The sequence below is a fragment of the Microcaecilia unicolor genome, chromosome 12, assembly GCF_901765095.1.
Source record: "Microcaecilia unicolor chromosome 12, aMicUni1.1, whole genome shotgun sequence".
Taxonomy (NCBI): Eukaryota; Metazoa; Chordata; class Amphibia; order Gymnophiona; family Siphonopidae; genus Microcaecilia; species Microcaecilia unicolor.
In genome coordinates this window covers 19,178,135-19,204,745 of record NC_044042.1, presented here as the reverse complement: position 1 = coordinate 19,204,745, position 26,611 = coordinate 19,178,135, and the positions used below count along the sequence as shown (strand labels likewise).

At 48.1% G+C, this 26,611-nt stretch overlaps 1 protein-coding gene across 2 annotated transcripts in view; it reads right to left on the bottom strand.

Moving 5' to 3' along the window:
* Positions 1-4,017: 4,017 nt before the first annotated feature.
* PI16 (peptidase inhibitor 16) overlaps positions 4,018-26,611 on the bottom strand; it is a 34,270-nt gene continuing 11,676 nt past the window's right edge. The window contains exons 2-6 of one of the 2 annotated variants that reach the window (XM_030221360.1): positions 20,284-20,505; positions 15,350-15,456; positions 6,817-6,905; positions 5,191-5,733; positions 4,018-4,809 (exon numbers count right to left, since the gene is read on the bottom strand). In XM_030221360.1, the coding sequence (XP_030077220.1) occupies positions 4,715-4,809; positions 5,191-5,733; positions 6,817-6,905; positions 15,350-15,456; positions 20,284-20,505 (1,056 nt within the window). In that variant the 3' untranslated portion in view covers positions 4,018-4,714. Of the gene's footprint in view, positions 4,810-5,190; positions 5,734-6,247; positions 6,353-6,816; positions 6,906-15,349; positions 15,457-20,283; positions 20,506-26,611 lie in introns of both variants that reach the window. The other variant, XM_030221361.1, reaches the window with a different exon arrangement.

Sequence of the window (26,611 nt, the reverse complement as noted above, 5' to 3'; positions counted from 1 at the left end):
GCACAGACCGTATAAGTCTGCCCAGCACTATCCCCGCCTCCCAACCACCAGTCCTGCCTCCCACCACCGGCTCTGGCACAGATCGTATAAGTCTGCCCAGCACTATCCCCGCCTCCCAACCACCAGCCCCGCCTCCCACCACCGGCTCTGGCACAGACCGTATGTCTGCCCAGCACTATCCCTGCCCCCCAACCACCAGCCCCGCATCCCACCACCGGCTCTGGCAGAGACCGTATAAGTCTGCCCAGCACTAGCCCCGCCTCCCAACCACCGGCTCTGCCACCCATTCTAGGCTAAGCTCCTGAGGATCCCTTCCTTCTGAACAGGATTCCTTTATGTTTATCCCATACAATTATGTTTTTCAGATACAATTAGTAAAGTACCAATACTTAGGTGAGGGAAGAGAGAAGGAAGGTGTTAGGCAACATATAGGTGGACTGTAGTGGTTGGGTGAGTGTGTGAGGTAGTTTGTAAGGCTATGTAAGGCTTTTTAGATTTTACCACCCTTAAAGTTGTTCCTGTTTCTGTTTTTTTTTATTATCTATGGGGTTTTTTTTTTCCTATATCTGCTTTGGACAAAGGCGGTGTATAAATAAAAAAAAAAATCTATTCTATTCTACTACCATGATAGTGGCTCTTTTTAATCAATTTTATATAGAGTATGATCCAAGTTTTAACCCCTCAGGATTGGTATTTATCTTAAGACTGTTCACTATCTTAAATTCCTACGGGCTAGGAAAACAGCTAAAATCTTTCCTAAGAAAATCCTCTGCTTTTGGAAACAAATGTGGAAGAATTGCAGCTTGGGAGAGGTTAAGTCCCTCAGCTAATAATATCTATCTCAGGGGATGGTACATTGAGGGGCTGGAGGTCAGCACTGTCCGAAGCGGTCAGGTGGAAGCTTAAAGAATGGGGTGTGGGCTGGACCTGGAACTGTATGTGCTACACGTGATGATTGACTCAGAACAGATATTCCAGTAAAGCAGTAACCTTGTACCCAACATAATCTGGGGAGGGGAGGGAGCAGCTTTCAGACTCAGGGACTCCCAAGGTTTCCTGGCTTTTGTTCACATGGGTTGTGCCCTTCCAGTCTTCAGAAGCAAACAGATAAAGCTCATTCTTCTGTTCTGCTCCAGTAGACCGAGACGGAAGCACAAAGTTTATATTCTCAGTATGCTATGAGTTTATCTTGTTGGGCAGACTGGGTGGATTGTACAGCTCTTTATCTGCTGTCATCTACTATGTTACTGTACATTGGGTAATGTATCATATATTCCATTATACCATGCAGTATTCCTCGATAAATCCTCCCCTGTCCCTCTAGCTGGATATCAAAGGCCTGGTGAAAGAAATTTAAAAAAAAAAATTGCCTCAACTCAGATAGGTTTGTAAAGTTTTGGCATGCGGACAGGAGTGGCCTAGTGGCTAGAGCACCAGTCTTGCAATCCAGAGGTGGCCGGTTCAAATCCCACTGCTGCTCCTTGTGATCTTGGGCAAGTCAATTGCCTCAGGTACAAACTTAGATTGTGAGCCCTCCTGGGACAGAGAAATATCCAGAGTACCTGAATGTAACTCACCTTGGGCTACTACTGAAAAAGGTGTGAGGAAAAAAATCTAAATAAATAAGTCCATTCCACAACATAGGGGCCTCCCAGAAAAATTCCATCTTACAAGTCATTTTCTAACATGCTCTAGCTACATGAGGGATGGGTTCGCATTAGAGGCTGCTTGAAGTCCCAGCAGTCAAGTTGACCACAGAGATGGCAGGGGCGAGAGCAGATTGCTCCTGCCACCAATGGTTTCAAGGTAAACCCAAGGGTGTGGGGTCTGGCCCTACAGGTGGTGGTGGGGGTCCAGGGAGAGCCTTGCCTTTGTTCTGGGGGAGGGGGGTCATGGCCACAGAGGTGAGCTAGCCAGGCCTTGGAGATGAGCTGCTCCTGTTTTGGGGGAGGGAGGGAAGGGGTGCAACATGGTTTCATTTAGTTTCATAACATTCGATCATAGGTTTGCTTTTGGTCAGTCTCTAGTGCACATAGATATATGTACATGCCAGATATGTGCCTAAACCCTATTCTACACACATATTTGATAGCATGTAGTTTGTAGGTGGGAGTATGCATGGGTGGTGCCTGGACAGAGCCTGACTATAGAATGCTCTATGGCTGGCATTAGTGTAACACTACCACTTTAATCCTAATAGCTAAAATGATTTCTCTATAATTGATGACCTAACATATGTTACAATCCAATCTATCACTCAGGAACCTATATGCAAAACCATAATGTATTATTCTTTACCATATATGTACGCACCTTAATGCAATACCATTTGTAATTCTGTTAACCGGAAATGGCGATCGCCATTACGGCAAATGTAAGCCACATTGAGCCTGCAAATTGGTGGGAAAATGTGGGATACAAATAAATAAATAAATAAATAAAAATACATAGTAGATGACGGCAGAGAAACACCTGCACGGTCCATCCAGTCTGCCCAACAAGATAAACTCATATGTGCTACTTTATGTGCGTACCTGACTTTGAGTTGTATCTGCCATTTTCAGGGCACAGACCGTAGAAGTCTGCCCAGCACTAGCCCCGCCTCCCAACCACAAGCCCCGCCTCCCACCATCGGCTCTGCCACCCAATCTCCGCTAAGCTTCTGAGGATCCATTCCTTCTCAACAGGATTCCTTTATGTTTATCCCACGCATTTTTGAATTCCGTGCCTAAGTGTATATGTGTCAAGAGGCTGCCACAGGAAGTCTTGGCAGCCATTTTTAAAACACGGCGGCGCCAGGCACAGGCAGAGTAGCGGCAGCAGGCAGGAAACAGTGGGATTCTTTCCTGCCCCCACAGAGGCCACTAGACCACCAGGGCCTTTCAAGGCAGGACAGTCGGGGAGGGCTGTAATGTGCAGCTGCGGGCAACCGGGCAGAGCCTCCGGGCCCTCGGGCACTGCCCGGTTGTCTGAATGGTCAGTCCGCCCCTGCAAGGGCACATCATTTCAACAGGCTCATCCACTAAGATTTGTGGGGTGGTCAACATGGCGTAGGTTATAACGGACAATTATCCAAAGAGGTTTTCATGGCACCAGAATTAAGTGCCAGGCAGACCCAGCTAACTGAGTGACTGAATTTCTTTTAGGGCTTCCAGTTTCCCAGACAGATCAACCGGCAGTCAAATCTATCTTCAGAGCCTTTCAAAATAACCCAGCCTGCATTATATGTGGGCGGGCTTAATTTGCAGCTAAAAAGGCTGTGGAACTGTGGAGCCCCAGGGAAAGGCTTGGGTGGGCTGGAGCAGGAGCAAGAGGGGAAGAGCGTTGCCAGGTCTGCGGGTTTCCCACCCAATTGGGCGGCTTTCCGCGACATGTTGCGGGCACTTTTTGCCGGCTGCAGGAAATTGGGCGGCTTTTAAAAAGCCACGTTGCGGATTGGGCGGTTTTCTGGGGCTTCTATTGGTCCAACTTGGTCCAATAGAAGCCCCGCAGAGGCTGGGTTAACGACATCAGGGGCGGGGTTAGTGACGTCTGCGGCTACATCAGGGGCGGGGTTAGTGACGTCGGCGGCTACATCAGGGGCGGGTTTAAAGACGTCGGAGGCAGGGTTGATGACGTCAGGGGCGGGGAAAACTTTTTCAACCTGGCAGACTTGATTACAGTAACTGTTCTCTGCTTTGCTCCGAGCTCACAACCTACCCTCCTCTTCCCTACAGGCCGCTTGGAAGGGAGGGACTAGACCAGAATGCCCCTTGCTTCTCTGGAGTCTGAAAATAAGTGGTGGAACTGCGTTCCAGGCCATTGCCCCCTGCCTGCGGGTCTGCTAACCATTCCTATTAACCTCTCTGCCTCTTAAACTTTTATTTCTCTTTGAGCTGCCACCATCCGCTATCTTCCGTTTGTCGCAGTATCAAAACTGAGTGCATTGTCATATCACAGAGAGGTGGGCGTGAGAGAAGAGAGAGAAAGAAGGCACACAGCACCGATGGGGGGAAAAAAATTCCCAACACAGCTCTCTGGGTGAGAAAAACATAAGTAAAACCTGTCTTTTATTGATTTGTTGGCCTCATAAGGTGTGCAGCACAGTGCAGATGAATTGAAAAGCAAAATAAGTGGCTGGCACTGAATTCTGAACCAGGAACTTAGCAGCACAACCATCTGGATTTGATGTTGGGTCTTTATGTGACATTTATTATTGCATATAAATTTATTCTGTACAAGGAACATAAATGCACTGCATTGCAGGGCAGGGGGCATATTCAGGAAGAGTTAGATAACAGCACCGGGTAATGGGAAGCTGCTGTTTTTGTGAGAAATGGAATTCAGAAAGCCGGTTTCTGACTGGTGCTTTGATAAATCTCTCCCGTTACATAATGTATGCTTATAACTTGGCCAGCCACCTTCTGCTGCTGTGAGCTGGTTACAAAGATCACAGTACTGGAACCTGATCCCAAGTTTCAGTCCAGGAGAAAGTGAATCGGAGCCTTCTGCTGCTGGGATCTGGAAAGTTGTCCACCCTGTAATACCAGGGACTGGTCCAGAGCCCTTCCTGGGATCAGAAAGTGGGCTGGAGCTCCCATGTCACCCACACAGCTGTTCCAGCTTCTAACAGTAGGGGTCAAAGTGCAGCACGGCTCTGGTTTCAGCTTGCAGACATGTGTTAAGGGATCCTGTAGCTGGTCCCACAGCTTTCATTTCTTCCGAAGGCTACTCTTTAGAAGAACAGCTTCAGTCCAAAGATTGCAGAGAGAAGACAGAAGTAGATCGATGTGGGAAAGTTTCTCCCAGCAGAGGAATCTGTTTTGCTGACTGTCTCACACACACAACACAACACAAAAACAAACAAACAAACAAAATTCAAGTTAAGAGTTATGGAACACTTTTCTTGCCTAAGCACCATCATACCAGTTGATTGAGTTAACGCTGCAGTAGGACATTGACACCTTAAACATTTTCCAAACATGCCACACACACACACAGAGACAAAAGAACATTTTTGTGTTAGCGTTCAGGGCATGAAAGCCATAGCAACATCTTGTTAGCAGTTAGGGACAGAACTGGACACACTTGTAGGACAGGCACTGAACTTGTCAGTCTGATTTGACAGGATTAACTGTGTTCCATGCAGTTACTGCATTCCAAGGCCTCAGGCAACCAAAAACGAGGGCAAGAGGGTTCAGGCTTTCTTACCTGGGTCTGAGAGGAAGGGCAGAGTGTGACCACCTGCCCTTGTGACTATATGCAGGAGGGAAGAGGTCTCAGGGGATAGCGAGGGCTCTGGTGAAATGGCAGACTGGTAATTCTCTTCCAAGCCTATCTCTCCTTTTGGGGACGTTATGCTCCTAACCGACGGAGTAAACCTGGGGAACAGGTTTCTCTGGGCTGTTTTGCTAGTTTCACTAGCATCTTCCAATGCTATATCTCTATCTTCTTTCTCCTCCTCTACTTCTACTTGGGTAGAAACGAGGTGGTTATGGAGCGAAGATGGGTCTGTTGATGTGAACCATGGAGTGGTGGTCTCCTGAACACCTCTATCAACTCCTGGGGCAGATGTTAAGCTGTGGGTTGATGCTTGCTGGGGGGGAGGAATACCCTCTGTCGTTACAGAGGCTACACTAAAATCTTCCAGGTCTAGATCTACTTCAGGAGAAGTTCTAAGCTCAGGGGATGAAGGCTGCTCATGGGTTGCTGTTGTGGGGACTGTACTGGTCTCTTCCAACTCTATACTGTATGCTGATAAAAAACAAAAAACAAACAAAGACAGAAAGGGGCACAGTTAGCACCACACTGCACTGGAGGGCAACATCGAAGGCTCCCTCTCAAGGTCCAGCTGTGCTTCCCTTCCCCAGGCCAGTCTGCGATTGAGATCTGGGGGGGGAGAAAGGAAGACAGCAGCTGTGATCCTGAGGAAGGACAAGATGCAAGGCCGCGGTGCTTTCGTCAGCTTCTGTGACTATTCCACTGATGCTCAGAGAAGCAAGAGCAACGGGGAGTGGGAAAGAGGCAAGAGTGAAAGGACAAGGAGACATGAGAGGTCAGAGTAAGGAAGGGGAGAGGAGAGGAAGCAGAAATGGGTGAGGGGAGAGGGCTGAAAGCAGGGGTGGGAGTAGAAGGTTGAGGAAAGGGAGAGAAAGGTTGAAAAGAAAGGGTGAGAAGTGAGGGAACAAGAAGAGGTGGGGGGAAGCTCTAAACAATGAGGCTGGGGTGAGAGAGACAACAGCACAGAAAGAAGGTGTACAAGGCATACTCGCTATGGTAGTTGAGTGTGGGACAGCATTCCAGCCTACAGATGAGTCTGGTGCTGTCTCTTCTATTGCTGTGGTGGATGGGTCTGGTGCTGTCTGTTCTATTGCTGGGGTGGGTAGGGGAGAGAAGATAAAACAGTGTTGTAGAAGAATATTTAAAATTAATGTTATTTAGAAGTGGGGGGTCAGGGTGCCTCTGAGCTCAGTGAATTGGCTTTGCTGTACCTTTGGACCGTTGGCAACTCACATGAACCTGCTGTGGTCCAATCTGTCCAGTTTACCTGCGGGTAGCTGTCATAACAAACCTTTGGAGAAGGATCTGAGATCTTTGAGTGATGCCAATAGTGCTCTGGGTACGTTTGTACAAGGCTCTGCTACTCTAAGGAGCAGATACACTTCTGCCTGATGGGCAGGGGAGTGAGGATGCCTGGCTGTGTTTTTTTTCACCAGAGGAAAACTCCTCTTAAAGAGAGACTGAAGGAAAAAAATAGTTTGTTAAAAAGTATTTCTGGCACTTCAGGCTGCAACTGTTTGCTAATGGAACTCATGGATATGTGTTCCCGTGACTCACCACAGAGATTGTCGACGCATTTGTACTCCGCCGGACACTTCGAACAGGGTTTGCCTTCTGTGTATGGCCTTTGCCCATTGACATTCCCACTAGACAAAGAATTGAAAGGAAAATCCACATTTACTTTAATGTAGTTTTAAAATGACATATACTTTTGTATATTATACAAAATGAAAAGAGGGATGGCCCAGTGGCCATACAGAGTCCCGGATTCAAATACCAGCTGAGATAAGTACATAAGTAGTGCCATACTGGGAAAGACCAAAGGTCCATCTAGCCCAGCATCCTGTCACCGACAGTGGCCAATCCAGGTCAAGGGCACCTGGCACGCTCCCCAAACGTAAAAACATTCCAGACAAGTTATACCTAAAAATGCGGAATTTTTCCAAGTCCATTTAATAGCGGTCTATGGACTTGTCCTTTAGGAATCTATCTAACCCCTTTTTAAACTCCGTCAAGCTAACCGCCCGTACCACGTTCTCCGGCAACGAATTCCAGAGTCTAATTACACGTTGGGTGAATAAAAATTTTCTGCGATTCGTTTTAAATTTACCACACTGTAGCTTCAACTCATGCCCTCTAGTCCTAGTATTTTTGGATAGCGTGAACAGTCGCTTCACATCCACCCGATCCATTCCACTCATTATTTTATACACTTCTATCATATTTCCCCTCAGCCGTCTCTTCTCCAAGCTGAAAAGCCCTAGCCTTCTCAGCCTCTCTTCATAGGAAAGTCGTCCCATCCCCACTATCATTTTCGTCGCCCTTCGCTGTACCTTTTCCAATTCTACTATATCTTTTTTGAGATACGGAGACCAGTACTGAACACAATACTCCAGGTGCGGTCGCACCATGGAGCGATACAACGGCATTATAACATCCGCACACCTGGACTCCATACCCTTCCTAATAACACCCAACATTCTATTCGCTTTCCTAGCCGCAGCAGCACACTGAGCAGAAGGTTTCAGCGTATCATCGACGACGACACCCAGATCCCTTTCTTGATCCGTAACTCCTAACGCGGAACCTTGCAAGACGTAGCTATAATTCGGGTTCCTCTTACCCACATGCATCACTTTGCACTTGTCAACATTGAACTTCATCTGCCACTTGCACGCCCATTCTCCCAGTCTTGCAAGGTCCTCCTGTAATCGTTCACATTCCTCCTGCGACTTGACGACCCTGAATAATTTTGTGTCATCGGCGAATTTAATTGCCTCACTAGTTATTCCCATCTCTAGGTCATTTATAAATACATTAAAAAGCAACGGACCCAGCATAGACCCCTGCGGGACCCCACTAACTACCCTCCTCCACTGAGAATACTGGCCACGCAATCCTACTCTCTGCTTCCTATCTTTCAACCAGTTCTTAATCCATAATAATACCCTACCTCCGATTCCATGACTCTGCAATTTCTTCAGGAGTCTTTCGTGCGGCACTTTGTCAAACAAAAAAGTGAGGACAGATGTTGAGGAAATCTGACATGGCCGTGTTTCGGCATCAAAGCCTGCATCAGGGGTCAAACAAATCTTTTTCAGTTGTTGTTCAATTATAGACCAACAGAAAATATGGTAATGGGACTTGCTTCGAACTCAGAAATTGGGCGGTCAACTATGGACTGCCTCAACGGCGATACACAGAAATGACGTCAATCGTACGATTGACGTCATTTCTGTGTATTGCCGTTGAGGCACTCCATAGTTGACCGCCCAAGATTTGTTTGACCCCTGATGCAGGCTTTGATGCCAAAACACAGCCGTGTCGGGTCGTCATCTGATTATTAATAAAGTTGTCTGGATTTCCTCAACATCTGTCCTCACTTTTTTTGTTTTCATTGACTTTGTTTTGCGTGAGGATTTTCCTCTCCGCTTTTTGTTGCTTTATAGAATTCACCCATATTTCTGCTTTTAGATACCCATGATTACAGCAGTGTAAGTGCAAGTGCTTTAATGCAGGCCTATATTTTTACTATTACACTAGTATCTTGTAGAGGAAAGCAGATACCTATGCTCCTGTATCAGGCAGGGGCCCACCTAGTTTCACTTAAGCCCCCCCCCCCCAGTGGCGATGCACATCGTTGGTGTAGCTGGCGGGGATCCCTGGACCCTGCCAGCTGAAGAGTCCTTTCTGCCTGGAGTTCCCCAAGCAGTCTCAATCCCACAGCAGTCAGCAGCGTGTTTCCAGGTGCTGCTGCTGGCACTGCCCCTCCTCTCCACCTCTTGGGCATGCTGAATTCAATTGGCACCAATGCGCATGTGTGCACGGGATGCTGGTTGATCTGAGCGTACGCTGGGGGGGGGGGGGGGGGGGGAGGACAGTGCCGGTAGCTGGATACGCACCAGCGACTGGCGCGGGGATGTGACTTCTCGGGCCTTCGGGAACTCCAGAAGGTTCTTCAGCTGGCGGGGCCTGGAGATCCCCACCAGCCAAGGTATTTATCTTTACAGGAGGGGGTTGGAGAGAGAGGAAATGCGTGGGTCATGCCCTCCCAGTCCACCCACGGGCCCATCCAAAAATTGAGGTCTGGCTACGCTGCTGTCCTGTATAGAACAGGCTGCTGCTCCAAGGGTCAGGTGGGGCTGAGGATGATGCAGAGACAGTGCTCACAGCCCTGGTGGTGGGAGAAATCACACTCTTTGCCCAACAGCGACCCCTACTGCCTGGATTTAAGGCTCATGCTTGCAGGGTTTTGGAAACCTTGATCAAGAGACTGTAACTGCAATGATGAGATTAGCTGGGTTGAGATGGCAGATAAAATGAGAGAAAAGTTCCCAGATAGCTGGTGACAGATTCCGGCCCTGTTTCTGAATGAGCAGACAAATTTAAGATGACATCAGTCCTGGGCCCGTTTTACAGGCCAGAACTGCCGCACAATCCTGATTGTAAAGAAACATTGAAAAGGTCAGAGGATGGAGCCACTAACCGTCCCTAAATTCTTTCAATACCTTCAGTTGTGTCTCATTCGGCTCATTTGCTTTGCCTACATTTAGTTTAACCTTCACTAACACAGTTTTCTGAAAATCATTCAAGGCCCTACCTCAGTTCCATTCCTATTTGTGTACATTTGCTGCGGTTCTACTCTCAGACCTTCTGAGAAAAAAATACGTGTTAAGCAATTCAGCTCTTTCCTTATCAGCTGCTACCTATTCTTCCTCTTCAGCTCCGAGTATCACATGCCAGCAACTCTCCCCTGCCCTCCCCCCATCCATGTCCAGCAACTGTCCTCTCTCCCCTGCCCTCCCCATCCATGTCCAGCAAATCTCCTCTCTCCCCTGCCCTGCCCTCCCCCCATCCATGTCCAGCAACTGTCCTCTCTCCCCTTCCCTCCCCCATCCATATCCAACAACTCTCCTCTCTCCCCTCCATCCATGTCCAGCAACTCTCCTCTCTCCCCTGCCCTCCATGTCTAGCAATTTTTCCTCTCTCCCCTCCATGTCCAGCAATTCTCCTCTGCCTTCTCCTCCCCTCCATGTCCAGTGATTTCTCCTCTCTCCCATGCCCTCCCCTCCATGTCCAGTGATGCTCCTCTGCCCTCCCCTCCATGTCCAGTGATGCCCCAAACCCCCCCCGCCCCCCCCCCCGCACGTCCTCTTCTCCCTCAACAGCCCTCCTTGCCTTCCTGCCGTCCAGCAAGCACTTAAAACTCTTTTTGCCTGACTGAAGTCGTGACTGCAAAAGAAGCAGAGTAGAGCAGGCTCGCCTTCAGCCTTCCCCTTCTCTCTCAGCGTCCCACCCTCATTTCCTGTTTCCCCGAAGCAGGAAGGAAAATGCTTGCCTGCACCGGGCCTGAGCCTGGGCACCCTCTTGAAGGCCAGGCCCAGGGAATTTTGGCCCCTTTGTCCCCCTCTCTCAGCAGCCCTGGAAGCAGGTGGGTCAAAGGTCAGATGGAGCAGAATTTATGAATAATAATAAGGAGCTGGTAGTGCAAAGAATAAATTGCAGAAATTTGTAGATTAATTAAGAAAAACAGAGGGGCCAGAGTGACCCCCTTCCCCAAAGATATCTTACAGAATCTGAGAAGATCAGAGGGATAGAGTCTATAGAAATGATCCCTGCAGATGATCGGAAGTAAAATACCTTGGCTTTAGAAGCAGACATGTAGACAGACCTTGAATTTAAGGGGGGGGGGGGGGCAGAGCACAAAATTTTGACTCACTCTGCTACCGCTCTTTGTCCCCCTGTGACCTCCACATACCTGAGCTGGTGAGGGTCCCCAACCCCCCCCCCCCCCCCCCCCCCCAGCAGAATTGCTCCTCTCACTTGTAGCCATTACCATCTCCATGCTGGGCCTTCCCCCCAGTGTGTGCTCGGTTTTTGCTAAACTGAGCATGCATAGGAGAGCCTTGGCAGCGGTGGTCGTGAGTGGAGGAGCACTTTTACAGGTGGGGCATGAGGACCCCCACCAACCAGGGGCCTGAATACAAATTGGAGGGGCCCAGGCCCCCAAGTCTCCCCATGGCTATGCCCCTGTTTAGTAGATGTGAGTAACATATTCAGGAAGAGACCCTCAGGCAGACATGAGAAGAGCAATTCTAGAACACAGCATCTGATAGCAGCCTGTTCTATACAGGACAGCAGCGTAGCCAGACCTCAATTTTTGGATGGGCCCGTGGGTGGACTGGGAGGGCATGACCCACGCATTTCCTCTCTCTCCAACCCCCTCCTGTAAAGATAAATACCTTGGCTGGTGGGGATCTCCAGGCCCCGCCAGCTGAAGAACCTTCTGGAGTTCCCGAAGGCCCGAGAAGTCACATCCCCGCGCCAGTCGCTGGTGCGTATCCAGCTACCGGCACTGTCCTCCCCCCCCCCCCCCCCAGCGTACGCTCAGATCAACCAGCATCCCGTGCACACATGCGCATTGGTGCCAATTGAATTCAGCATGCCCAAGAGGTGGAGAGGAGGGGCAGTGCCAGCAGCAGCACCTGGAAACACACTGCTGACTGCTGTGGGATTGAGACTGCTTGGGGAACTCCAGGCAGAAAGGACTCTTCAGCTGGCAGGGTCCAGGGATCCCCGCCAGCTACACCAACGATGTGCATCGCCACTGGGGGGGGGGGGGGGGCTTAAGTGAAACTAGGTGGGCCCCTGCCTGATACAGGAGCATAGGTATCTGCTTTCCTCTACAAGATACTAGTGTAATAGTAAAAATATAGGCCTGCATTAAAGCACTTGCACTTACACTGCTGTAATCATGGGTATCTAAAAGCAGAAATATGGGTGAATTCTATAAAGCAACAAAAAGCGGAGAGGAAAATCCTCACGCAAAACAAAGTCAATGAAAACAAAAAAAGTGAGGACAGATGTTGAGGAAATCCAGACAACTTTATTAATAATCAGATGACGACCCGACACGGCTGTGTTTTGGCATCAAAGCCTGCATCAGGGGTCAAACAAATCTTGGGCGGTCAACTATGGAGTGCCTCAACGGCAATACACAGAAATGACGTCAATCGTACGATTGACGTCATTTCTGTGTATCGCCGTTGAGGCACTCCATAGTTGACCGCCCAATTTCTGAGTTCGAAGCAAGTCCCATTACCATATTTTCTGTTGGTCTATAATTGAACAACAACTGAAAAAGATTTGTTTGACCCCTGATGCAGGCTTTGATGCCGAAACACGGCCATGTCAGATTTCCTCAACATCTGTCCTCACTTTTTTGTTTTCATTTAATTCTATAAAGTACATGTATAACTGTGTCCCTCCCACTCCCTGCCCAGGCACGGATGGGATGCGCATTCTTTATTGCATTTGCTATACTGCTTAAACTGATGCACAGAGCTGAGCTAATCAGTTTACGTGAAAATATTCAAAGGCCATGAGACAAGAAAAGAACTACAATACAAGACAGGACAGAAGGGGGAAAAGAAGACAACATTCAAATGCCATCCAAAGAAGGGAGTAAGGGAAAAACCAATAGGGTAATAAAGAGATAGAGGGGAGGTGGGAGCAAGAATTACATTTCACATTACCGGAGGCGGACTGGGTTACAATGGAGAAAAGCATTTTGAAATCAGCTCGGGCAGTGAGTATGCAAGAAAATGCTATTAAAGTATTTTATAGATGGTATTTGACGCCGGTTAGACTACACCACATGTTTGCTAGAGTGCCAAAGGAATGTTGGAGGAATTGCGGGGGAGAGGGGACTATGGGGCACATTTGGTGGTCTTGCCCTAAAGCAAAGGCTTATTGGAAGGGGATACAAGCCCGTATTCAGAAATGGGTTGGCAAATCTGTGAGGTGGCATCCTCTAACTTTCTTATTTGGGCAGCGACCAATAGGCCTCACGTCAGATCAGTGGCTTCTGTTGAGAGGATCCCTGCATGCAGCTCGTTTGAACTTAGCACAACATTGGAAGTCACCATCGGTACCCTCAATGGTGAGGTGGAACACCAAGGTGCGATACATATGTGAAATGGAGAGACTGACTGCCCAGAGAGCCAAAACTTTGCCTGCATGGGAAAGGGTGTGGGCACCCTTTCTAAAAAATTGTTCCGACTAATTGGTTTGATTACAGAGCAATCGGAAAGGTGGGGGGAGGGGGAAGGGGGAGTAGAATAGGGGAAGTTATAAGTATAAAAAATTTAAAAACTTGAAGTAGAAATTGGTGTTTATTCTAACATTGTTACTGAATGGATGGTATTACTGTTATACACTCATGTAAAGCTTGCTGGACGCTGTGCCATAGTATATTGTCGAACACAGAGTGATTATTGTATTGATTTTGCAATGTTCAATAAAGACTTATATATAATTTAAAAAAAAAAAAGAGAGGGGAGAAGAGGGGAAAGGAGAAAGGGAAAGAGGACGCTAGGAATCCATGGTTGCTATCTGATTGCCTGCCCAAATAGCCAAGTTTTTACTGCAGTTTTGAATCTAGGGAGTGAGAACTCTCCACAGCTATCCAAAGGAAGATTGTTTCAAGACACCAAGGCCCAGTGCATTTTTGCTAGCGAAGAAAGGTGCCGGTACTCAAATTCCAGGCCACCCTTCTGGGGTGGGGTTATCACTGAGGGGACCCACCCTACAAAAGCCAGGTCCCCTGCAACCAGTCACAGAATCTCTGACAAGGCAGAATTGGTGTGCAGAGCCTGAGCTCTTTCATTAAAACTTGGGGACCATGGGTCAATTTTAGCAGACACTGGAAAAGGTGCCGGTACTCAGTACCCCCAAGTGTCCACTCATAAAAAGCCCTGCCGAGGCCAAACTGTTGAAGGCACAGCAGTGGCGGGGCGGATTGCCGATGCGCCCCGCCCCCGGGTGCAGCGCTCCCCACGGATGCAGCATGACCCCCCCCTGGCGAAAGGACACCCCCCGCAAAAGACCCCCCCGGCTGCACGCCGCTGGGGGGGGTGCCACGCGCACCTGTCCTTTGTTCGTTCCGTGCTCCCTCTGCCCCGGAACAGGAAGTAATCTGTTCCGGGGCAGAGGGAGCACGGAACGAACGAAGGACAGGCACGCGTGGCACCCCCCCAGCGGCGTGCACCCGGGGCAGACCGCCCCCACCCTTGGTACGCCACTGAGGCACAGTGGTGTGTTCATTCATATTTGGCAGTTTTAGTGCCTAGAAGTACTATGCGGTGGTCATTAACACAGCGAAGTAAATACATGGTCTGTGCCCTGAAAAAGACAGGTACAAATCAAGGTAAGGTATACCCAAAAAATGGCACATGTGAGTTTATCTTGTTGGGCAGACTGGGTGGACCTTGCAGGTCTTTTTCTGCCGTCATCTACTACGTTACTATGTTATGTTACATGGGAGAATAAGGGATATTCAAAGAGGAGAGATAAGGCAGAGGTCCCAGACGAAAAGCTTTGAAAGCTAGTAGAAATATTTTATATTGGATTCTATAGGAAACTGGCAGCCAATGAAGTTTCCGAAAAAGAGGTGATATTTTATCAGATTTTCTGGCGTGTTAGCATCTCATTTATTGAAAGGAACGGAAGTCAAGAAAAAGATACATGCGTCATCAGTGAAAGCATCCTATGGATAGCATGAGCGTCCCCTCGCTGTTCTGTGAGAGCAAACCCAAGAAGTGTAGGGGACCAGTTGTGGTACACAGCAGCTGTAACGAGAGGCTATAGGACATGGAATTAAGTTGTAAGGAGGGAACCTTAAAAGCAACGTCAGGAAATACTTTTTCACCCAGAGGGTGGTGGATGCCTGGAATGCTCTTCTACGGAAAGCGGCGGGGGGTCAAAAACAGCGATGGAATTCAAAAAGGTGTGGTTAAAACATAGAGGTTCACTATGTGGCGAGAAGATGGAATAAAACTTAAAATATATTTAAAGAATTAAAAAAAAAATAGGCATAAGGTGGATAGATTGCATTGGGCCTCAGTTGCAACCCTGAAGATAAATGGCAGGTAACCCGTCAACTGAGCTTCAGGTGCAATCCTGGCCACTATTTCTGAACAGACTGGATGGGCCATGCTGGTCTTTATCTGCCGTCATTTACTGTGTTCCTATGATGTCACTGAAGGCTCGACCTTTGCTGCTGGTGAAACTAAAATAAATGTGTACTTACGGAGGTTTATAGTTGCACACCATTATAGACTGGTTTGGTTTCTCTTTTTCCACTTGTTCACAAAAGTGCTCTCCACAGCCAACTTTGCTGCTGGCAGCCCAGACCACCTAAATGATGAAGAAGAAGATGGGAGGTGATGGGTTCTCGTCCGGTAACTTTCTGCCAATCCACGCACTAGTTACAGTTCTAGAGAAGTGCATTTTGGTTGGTATGGATGGGTCACTAGCAAGAATGCACAATCTGTTTTTCTTAACCAAGTGTTAATGCTTGTACAGTTTGTTTAAATTATAAATAAAGATTTAAAGAAAAAAAAAAAGTGTGCACAGGCATTAAACAAAGCACATGTGGGAAATAGTGTGTCGTATCAGTGGAAGTCATACATACAGTAATTGGGACTTGAGGGAGTCTCTTACTAAGCTGCGCTCATGTTTTTGGCACACGCTAAAACTGGGCTTGCGCTAAATGTTAAGAGACGCCCGTAAGAATGCATTGGCGTCTCTAACGTTTAGCGCGCCCCAAAAATGTGTGCACGCCTCAGTAAAAGACCCCTTTGATGCCTTGACAGATCAGTGTACGGGACACACTTTCGTTGTCATAACTTTAACATTAAGCCCCAAAAAGTCTATATACGTCACTAAGATTTCTGTGCCAAAGTTACAGATCTACAAACAGATAAATTAGCTTACGAGCCAATTAATTACAATGAATTAATGTGAACCACCAATTAGTGCAGTTAATTGGCTGTAATTAACATTTACATGCCCATCTCCCCGTGCCCTATTCTCTAAGCCCGTGCACCTAAATCCCCTAGCGTTCAACTCAAAAGGGGGCGTTCTGAAAAGTTGCTATAATCCAGTGGCTCTTAAACCTGTCCTGGGGGACCACCAGCCAGTTGGGTTTCAGGATATCCACAATAATAAGGTTACCATATGTCTGGATTTACCTCTTTTTGAGGACATGTCCGGGCAACCGGGCGGGTTTTGCCAATCTGCCCGTTTGTCCAGAAATCCGGACAAACGGGCAGATTGCTAGCCTCCCCTCCCCTTACTTACCAGTGCCCTGGTGGTCTAGTGACCTCTTCCGCCTTCGGTGCAGGAAAGAGCCCCCTCTTTCCTGCCCGGAGCGCTGCCCTGCATGCATCCTTTCTGTTGCTGATCGCGGCGCCGATTCAAAATGGCCGCCGAGAGTTGAAGTGACCTCATGAGACTTCAACTCTCGGTGGCCATTTTGAATCGGCGCCGAGATCAGCAACAGGAGGGATGCATGCAGGGCAGTGCTCCAGGCAGGAAAGAGGGGGCTCTTTCCTGCCCCGAAGAGGTCACTAGACCACCAGGCCAGTAGTAAGGGAGGGGGAGGGGGTGTGACAGGGGCGGAGCGAGGGTGTGAAAGGGGCAGGGCATGTGTCCTCCTTTTTGGGGGACAAAATATGGTAACCCTACACAATAAATATGCAGAAGACAGATTTGCATGTCTGTCACCTCCATCATGTGCAAATCTGTCTCCCCCCCCCCCCCCCCCCCCCCCCCAGGACATGTTTGAGAACCACTGGATTACTATGGGCAGCTGGTAAAAACACTAGTTGGGGTTTTGTGTGTAACCAAGCACTCAAGTCTGTGAGAACTGTTTCCTTCTGCAGACATTAAAAAAAATCTTTTTGTTTCTTTCACCTCTGTCTCCTCATCTCCTCTTTCTGGGCTTCGTTCGTAGTATAAAAAGGAAGCAGAAGAGGAGGCGGGACAGAGGCGGCAGGAAAGGTGGAGCAGGACTGTTCTCTGCTCCTGGCTCACCTGGTCCCCTCCTCTTCCCTGCAGGCTGCTGCTGCTCTGGAGTCTGAAGTGGCAGAATTGTGTTCCAGGCTGTTCGCCTAGAAATTAAGCCCTACCTTTTTGCACTCTCTCTAGCAGTGGCCCTTCCATTAGGCCACCTGAGGTGGGGGCCGCACACAGCACTCTTGCAATGTGGAGGAGTAGACTAATGGTTAGTGCAGCAAGCTTTAATCCTGGCAACCTGGGTTCAACTCCCACTGCAGCTCTTTGTGATCTTGGGCAACTTACTTAACCCTCCATTGCTCAGGTATGAAAACTTAGATTCTGAGCCCTCTAGGTACCAAGAAAGTATCTGCATATAACGTGTACAGCGCTGTGCATGTCCAGTAGCATTATAGAAACAAGTAACAGTAGTGGCATTACCCTCCACCTTTCTCTCCCCAACCCCCTTCCATGAAATTACCTTTTTCTTTTCTTGATTTTCAAAAGAAGGCAGCAGCGACTCCCATAGGCTACCCTGCCGCTGGTCCCAGACCCTTCTGTCTACTGTGGGCAGCCTGCCTCTGAGAAAACAGGAAATTACATCAGAGAGGCAGACCGCCCGCAGTCGAGAGAAGAAGCCAGATTGACGAACTGAGTCACTGCTGCCACCTTCTTCTCAAAAACAAGGCAAGAATAGACGAGGTAATTTCGAGGAAGGGGGTTGGGGAGGGAAGGGCGGTGGCAGAGAAGCCAGGGCAGCAGCTCATTTTATGCCTCAGGTGGCAGATTGTCTTGGGCCTCCCCTGACTCTCCCCCATTCCACGCAAAACTGTTGTACACCAACTTGGGTGAATGTCTTAAGAAAGACAGAAAATAAATCCCTGATAAATAATAAAAAAATAAATTTCAGGTGGTCACAGGCTGAAAAGGAAGGACTTGTGTTCCTGCACAGGAGAGGAAAGTCACCCTTGTAGCTGCCAATGTCCACCCTCACATACCCTCAGGCCATCACTCCAATTTTATTTTAAAAAATATATTTATATAGGACTAAATTCTATAAATGGCAACTAAAAAAATCAGCACAAAAAACAAAACAAAACACTAAAGCCCTATTCTATACACATGGCTCAAAGTTAGGCACCGTTTATAGAATAACGCTTAACACTGGGAAATGCGACTACCTTTAGGTACAGCCATTTACACCCTGAATTCTATAACAATGTACATAAAATAAAGTTTTGCCCCCGACCCTCCCACTGCCACACCCCCTTTATGAACCTGCGCATAAAATTCATGCGTGGGTCCCATGACTAAATTTAGGTGCATACATTTTAATTAAATTCAATTTAACCCCAATAATTGCTTGTTTAAAATTCCAATATCGGTGCTCGTTATTAACTCGTTATTCAATTAATTAGCGTGTGCAGGTGCCAATTATAGAATTTTGGGGATAATGCCCATTCTGTGTCCAGGGTGGTAAGGAAGAAATATTAAATAACATATTGGAGGCGGGGCTAGTGCTGGGCAAGACTTCTACGGTCTGTGCCCTGAAAATGGCAGATACAAATCAAGGTCAGGTATACACAAAAAGTAGCATGTATGAGTTTATCTTGTTGGGCAGATTGGATGGACCATGCAGGCCTTTTTCTGCCGTCATCTACTATGTTATGTTACTATATTAGGTCATGGAACCATTCACTACTGCAAATGCATAAGTACAAAAAATACGATTTCACTTGCTTTCTAAAATCCATCAAATGAAGTTGAAATCATTCCAAATATTCAGGTCCACTATACTAAAAACATTCAAGCATGAGATCTGACACTCATAGCTCTCTATCACACATCTATATCCCTATTCACTGGGAAATCTAGTACAGTTTAGAGGAGAGGTTGGAACGTAATTTGGGTGGCCCCAAAACTTCTCATTATTAAATGAATTCAATGGTGAGTGTCCTCTTTCTTAATCTTAAAGGCGAAAACTATTTTTTTTTTTTGGGGGGGGGGGGGGGGGATTTTGTGTACTTACATTTTTTGCCTTCCGTATTAATTTTTCCTTGACCCCAAAACTGGCCATTTTGCTCTAACACATGCAGTCTTAACAAACAGAAGTGACTTGCCCAAGAGTGAAGGGCAGAATTGGGATTAGGGCTTATGCTCTAGAAGGTCGCCTGATTCATGGTTCTGTGCTGTAATCACCAGCCCATACTGAAATCTATGTACTTTCTCCCATCTCAGGCCCCCTTCCACCCTTGCCAGGCCTCCAGTGTCCTTTCTAGAGATTCTAAGATGCTAAACTCGGAGTCTGGACTGTGATTTCCTGCTTTCTAGGGTATTTTTAAACCAGTTTTCTTCAAAGGTCAAGGACGATCCTCTGTGTACATTTGCGATATCACTGGCTCCCTATCCGTTTTCGCATCCTGTTCAAACTTCTTCTACTAACCTATAAATGTACTCACTCTGCTGCTCCCCAGTACCTCTCCACATTCGTCCTTCACTACACCCCTTCCCGTGCGCTCCGCTCCCTGGATAATTCCTTCTTATCTGTTCCCTTCTCCACTACTGCCAACTCCAGACTTCGCTCCTTCTGTCTCGCTGCACCCTACGCCTGGAATAGACTTCCTGAGCCCCTACGTCTTGCCTCATCCTTGGCCACCTTTAAATCTAGACTGAAAGCCCACCTCTTTAACATTGCTTTTGACTGGTAACCACTCGCCTCCACCTACCCTCCCTCTCCTCCTTCCTGTACACATTAATTGATCACTTTATTTTTTGTCTATTAGATTGTAAGCTCTTTGAGCAGGGACTGTCTTTTCATGTATGGTGTACAGCGCTGCGTATGCCTTGTAGTGCTATAGAAGTGATAAATAGTAGTAGTAGTAGTCTCTTGTAACCAGAGCTAATATTGTGATGTCATAATGCCTCAGGCCACCAATAAGAGCCAACCTCATCAGTGATGTCACAATGGCTTGATTGTCCTATACTTGGCTCACTTTTATTACATAGCTCTTTGAGCAGGGACTGTCTTTCTTCTATGTTTGTGCAGCGCTGCGTACGCCTTGTAGTGCTATAGAAATGCTAAATAGTAGTAGTCTGAAGAAGTCACATTAAACTGAATATCACAACTAGAAAAGATCAGTAAAACAATGGCTTTGTTGAAATAGGCCATCATTAGTGGACCAATACCTGGGTATAGTGACCGCACATTTTGTTTTCCGTGCAAGCCATAGTAGAAAAATTGTAGTCTTTCTGTTCTCCATGCCACATATTCATTGCGCCCTGCATGCTCACTGTCTTTGAGCTGGTCAAGTACAAATTCTCTCCCGTGCTGCCACGCTTTGGGTTATGATCCCATTTGCACTCCGCTGCATAGGACTTCGCCAGCTTCTCCAGATCGGTATCCCAGTACTGAAATGCAAAAGAGGAGACCTCAATCATTTTGAGAAGACACGAGCTTGGATATCCCCCCTCCTTATCTTTCTCCAGGTATTAGAACTGGTGATCTAAGAAATTCTGTGAGGTTGGAGGCTTCAAGTTAACGCTGTTACCGGTTGATGTTGGATGACAATGATTAGATAACAGCAGGAAAAAAAAAAATACAGGGTGCTGGGAATTATTAGGAAAAAGTGAAGCAAAATAAGACCAAGGGCCCAATATTCAGACCACAGGAGTTAGCCCGGCTAACTGCGGTCAGTGCTGAGCCCAGATATTCAATCAGGGTCATTTCCGGTGGCCGGCATTGACTATCTGGTTTACTTTTGGACAGTTCAAACTTAGGGCCCTGTTTACTAAGCCAGGCACACAATGCGCATGCTAAAAATTAAATTTGAACCAGCCAAAGATAATCCAGACACGCTGAAAACAGTGGCGTAGCCATGGGTGGGCCTGGGCCCACTCAAACTTTTTGCGCACTTGTTATTGGCTGGTGGGATCCCCAAGCTCCACCAGCTGCAGGGGTCTTTCAGCGGCAAGAACAGCTTCTTTCCCTACTTGTTCCAGTCGACAACACTGTCGTTGCGCAGGCCTCCCTCTGCCACACATGCTTGGTTTTCACGTATGCGTGAGAACTGAGCATGCGCAAAGAGGCAGGGCAGTGTGTGGACAGTGCTGCCAGTTGGAGCAAGGAGGAGGGGAAGCTGTTCTTGCTGCTGGAGGACCCCTGCAGCTGGTGGGGCTCAGGGATCCCCACCAATACAGGTATTTACTGTAAACGTTTTGACTTGGCACAGGGGAGGGGGGTTGTGAAGACTACAGTGCATGTGTCCACCCAGTTTTCCTAGTGGCCCATCCAAAATATAAGGCCTGGCTACGCCTCTGGCTGAAAATCAGTGGAGAACCAGTTATATTGGGTGATATAACTGCTAGCCGCTAATGGCAAATTTTCAGTGGGTCATGGCCATGTCCCACTGAAAATTTATGGATAGCCATTTATGGGGCATTTAACCGGCCAGGTGCTGATCCTGGCCAGTTAAATGTTTTTGAATCTCGGTGGACAAGAATATTATAATACCTCTGTATCGCTCCATGGTGCAACCTCACCTTGAGTATTGTGTTCAATTCTGGTCGCTATATCTCAAAAAAATATAGCGGAATTAGAAAAGGTTCAAAGAAGAGCGATCAAAATGATAAAGGAGATGAAACTCCTTCCAATATGAGGAAAGGTTAACGAGGTTATGGCTCCTCAGCTTGGAAAAAGAGACTGCTGAGGGGGGGATATGATTGAGGTCTAAAAAGAAAGGAGGCATGGTCGCCTTAATATACAAATCCTTCTTTACAGTAGAAACCATAGCTGAACAAATATCTTTTTAGTTCTTGTCTCTCATTGTCTGTTTGGTACTGATCCTTCAGCTTTCTTCAGTTTCTCTCCCCTCTTCCCTTCCAGCCTGTCTCCCCTTCCTTTCATGTGTAGCCTGTCTGTCCCCTTCCCTTCATGTGTAGCCTGCCTCCCCTCTCCCCTTCTCTTCATGTTCAGCCTGTCTCCCCTCTTCCCTTCCCTTCATGTGTAGCCTGTCTCTCCTCTCCCCTTCATGTGCACCTTTCATGGGTAGCCTGCCTCTCCCCTTCCCTTTATGTATAACCTGTCTCCCCTCTTCCCTTCCCATCATTTGTAGCCTGCCTCACCCTCTTCCCTTCAGCATGGCTCCTCTCTCCCAAAGTCTAATAGCATTCCCTAACTTCCTCCTCCCACCCCTCAGGCCTCTCCCTCCTCACTTTTCTGATTCTACAAACTTTGCAGTTGCTGGCAGCTATTAGAACATGCCTTCGTCTGGCCATCCCAAATCTTTCCCTCTGCCACATCCTTCCTGCGCGGCAAAAGGAAGTCACATCAGAAACAAGGACCGCGCAGGGCTCGCCAAAAGAAGGCCTGTTCTAATAGCTACCAGCAACCACAAAGTTTATAGAATTGCAGCAGAGAGAATAGGGACCTGTGGGATGGGAGGAGGAAGATAGCGAGGCAAATCACACTCTGTTTGGGTGTCACTTGCCACTCTGTAGCCAGGCCTATAGCCCGGAGAGGATTCCTGGGCCCACCTGGGAAGCAGCTGTGGCACACTGGTTGAAAAACCCTGATCTATGCTGTGTGTGTGTGTGAGGTGTGGTGGAGGAGACTGTGATTGTGAGGGGGGAGGGGAGATGGGATTTGATATACCACCTTTCTGTGGTTACAATCAAAGCAGTTTACGTATTATATACAGGTACTTTTTTTTTTTTCTACCTGGGGCAATGGAGGGTCAAGTGATTTACCCAGAGTCGCAAGGAGTTGCAGTAGGCCGCATACACTGGCTCTTGGGCTACTCCTCTGCTTTCCCCCCCCCCCCCCACCCCCCTTTCTCTCTAGGCAGCAGGTACTACTTGTTACAGCGCTGCGTAACCCTAGTAGCGCTCTAGAAATGTTACGTAATAGTAGTAGTGTTGGTCTATCCAGGCCCGATGCTCTGGCTTCATTTCCAGCTTGGTGATATTGATGAAGGTAAGAAAGGTGAGGGGATTAACCCTGTCTCATCAGTGCGTTTCACCGCGTTTTAAGACAGCTGCTCTGTAATTGGAAACCTGTGTTTCATAAAACGATACTCTGAGAAGACTTCAGGGATGGGTGCGGGTAAAACCACCAACAGAATGCTTTTTCTGTTTCTAATCCCCTCTAAGTGGATGAACTGGGAAACCTTTGCCAAGGGTGGGGAGGCGAAAGGGAGGATTTTAGTGCCCCTCCTTCCCATAAACATCTTCAGTTTCTCTCATTAGATACTTGGAATCTTAAACTTGTGAATGTTGGCAAAAAAAAAAGCCACAGACTTTAATGCCCTTGATGACCCCTCCCGTCTCTTCTCCCTCCATCCAAATCCCCCCCCCCCCCCCATGACCTCATCCACTATATTTTCATTGGAAAAACACTTTTGTTTTGAAGAAAGAAGACCTATCTCACACAGTCAAGAAAAAAAAAAAAAGCACCATTCCAATTTATTGTCCATAAAACTTCGCGTTTTTAATGGGATGAAAAATGTTGCTTTCAAAATGGGGCTTTAGGAACAGCAGGTGGCCATACTGAAAACCATAAACAGCAGGAACAGTGACAATGAGACAGGCACCAACCAGAGCCAAGAGGAAAACACACCTGACACACTTGGAGACTGCACCTCCCACAGTGCAATCGGGGACAAGAAACCCTCCGAAGAATTGTGATCCCAGAGGCTGAATAGTAGAAACCTAAATAGAGTGGCTTCCATAGTGATACATTACTAGCCTCACACTCTGCTACCAGGGCTCTCCCATCCCCCAATCTTCATGGTCCAGCTGGAGCAATGTACTACTTCCCAAAGGCATACAGTGGATTAAGGATTTGAATTAAGCTCTTGTCTTTCTCAGTAGTGCAAGGCGAATTGTATTGAGGTACTGTAGGTATTTTCCTGTCCCTGCAGAGCTTACAGTAAGGCATCTGAGGGTTACATGCAGTGGCGTACCAAGCCGGCGGGGGGGGGGGGGGGGGGGGGGGGCGGTCCGCGCCTGTCACCCTGTCTCCGAGTTCGCATGTGTTCACTGCTCCCTCTGCCCCGAAACAGGTTACTTCCTGTTCCGGGGCAGAGGGAGCAGTGAACACATGCGAACTCAGAACTGACAGGGTGACAGGCACGCGCCGCAGCACCCCCCGGAATGCACCCGGGGGGGGGGGGGCGCCGCGCTGCACCTGGGGGGGCACATCAGCGATCCGCCCCGGGTGTCAGCCAGCGTCCAAACGCCACTGGTTACATGACATGCCCAAGATCCCAAGAAGTAGCAGTGGGATTTGAAGGCTGGTTCTCAGTCCCCTGCTCTAACCGTTATGTGGAACTGAAAGAAGGTTTGGGGACGTGAAAGGAGGAATCTGTGGAGATGACAGGGTTAAAAATCAGCCCCCAGATTCTGTATAGCGTGACTTTAAGTTGTGTGCACAGATCTGGTCTTGTTCTGGATATGCGTGCACAACTTAATTAGTAAACAACAAGCCAATCAGCGCAAATTGGCAGTTTACAAACAAATTATTGATGCTAATAGGCATTAATTAGAATTTATGTGCACATTTGTCTAAGCGTATTCTGTAACGTGATGTACATAAATTCTAAGTTGCATACTTGGAAAAGGGGGTGTGGCCATGGGCATAGACCGGGTGGCTTGTGGGCATTCTAAAATCTATGGGGCCCTTTTACCAAGCTGCAGCAAAAAGGGGGCCGGCACTGGCATTGGTGCGTGTTTTACACGTGCGCCGAGGCCCCCTTTTACTGCAGTTGGTAAAAAGGGAAGGACTCACTTTCCTGCAGGAAATGGCTGGGCGGCAAGTAAAGCACTTGCCGTGCAGCCATTTCAGGGAGGAGCCCTTACTGCCACCCACTGAAGTGGCGGTAAGGGCTCCCACGCTAACTCAGTGGGACAGTCTGGCGCTGCAAAAATAAATGAATTTTTGTAGTGCTGGAAATGACGACATGGTAGGGGTGGGAAATACCACTGGGCTGCTGAGGTAGCCTGGCGGTACTTCCGTTATAGCGAACGGTTAGCCCACGCTGGAAAGGAGCCCTATTTGCCAGGGGCGTAGCCAGACTTCAGCGGGAGGGGGGTCCAGAGCCCGAGGTGATGGGGCACATTTTAGCCCCCCCCCCGCCGCCAACCCGCAAGAGGACCTTGGCTGGCGGGGATTGGGGACCCCACCAGCAAAGGCAGGCGACGGCGGGGGGTCCAGGGCCAAATCTAAGGGGGCCCCACTGCTATGTGCATCGTTATAGAATGCACCTGGTCGGCACCTAATTTAGGCATCAGCATTTACACCAACAGGCTCATTTTCGAAAGAGATGGACGCCCAAATCGGTATAATCGAAAGCTGATTTTGGCCGTCCTCAACTGCTTTCCATCGCGGGGATGACCAAAGTTCACAGGGGCGTGTCGGAGGCGTAGCGAAGGCGGGACTTGGGTGTGCCTAACTCATGGGCGTCCTCGACCCATAATGGAAAAAAAAAAAAAAAAGGGCGTCCCTGACGAGCACTTGGACGACTTTACCTGGTCCTGTTTTTCTTACGACCAAGGCACAAAAAGGTGCCCTAAATGACCACCAGAGGGAATCGGGGCTGACCTCCCCTTACTCCCCCAGTGGTCACTAACCCCCTCCCACCCTAAAATATATCTTTAAAAATATTTTGTGCCAGCCTCAAATATCATACTCAGGTCCATCACAGAAGTATGCAGGTCCCTGGAGCAGTTTTAGTGGGTACAGTGCACTTCAGGCAGGCGGACCCAGGCCCATCCCCCCCCAATTACACTTGTGGTGGTAAATGCAGGGCTTTTTAAAGGGGGTACTGAGTACCGGCACCTTTTCCATTGTCTGCTAAAATTGACCTATAGTCCCCAAGTTTTAATGAAAGAGCTGAGACTCTACACACCAATTCTGCCTTGTCAGATTCTGTGGCTGGTTGCAGGGGACCTGGCTATTGTGGGGTGGGTTCCTCGGTGATCACCTCACTTCTGAAGGGTGGCCAGGCATTTGAGTACTTGCCCTTTTTTTGCTAGAAAAAACGCACTGAGTAAATGTGAGGCTTCCAGAACCCACTGTACCCACATCTAGGTGTCCTCCCTTCCCCGTAAGGGCTATGGTAATGGTGTACAGTTGGGGGTAGTGGGTTTTGGGGGGGCTCAGTACACAAGGTAAGGGAGCTATGTACCTGGGAACAATTTATGAAGTCCACTGCAGTGCCCCCTAGGGTGCCTGGTTGCTGTCCTGGCATGTCAGGGGGACCAGTGCACTACGAATGTTGGCTCCTCCCACGACCAAAGGGCTTGCATTTGGTCATTTCTGAGATGGGCGTCCTTGGTTTCCATTATCGCCGAAAATCAGAAACGACCAAGTCTAGGGACGACCATCTCTAAGGACGACCTAAATTTCAAGATTTATTTATTATCGATCTTGTTTCGATAATACCACCCCCTCCATCGGGACGTTTTTGCGAGGACGTCCTCAGCAAAACTTGGGCGTCCCTTTCGATTATGCCCTTGT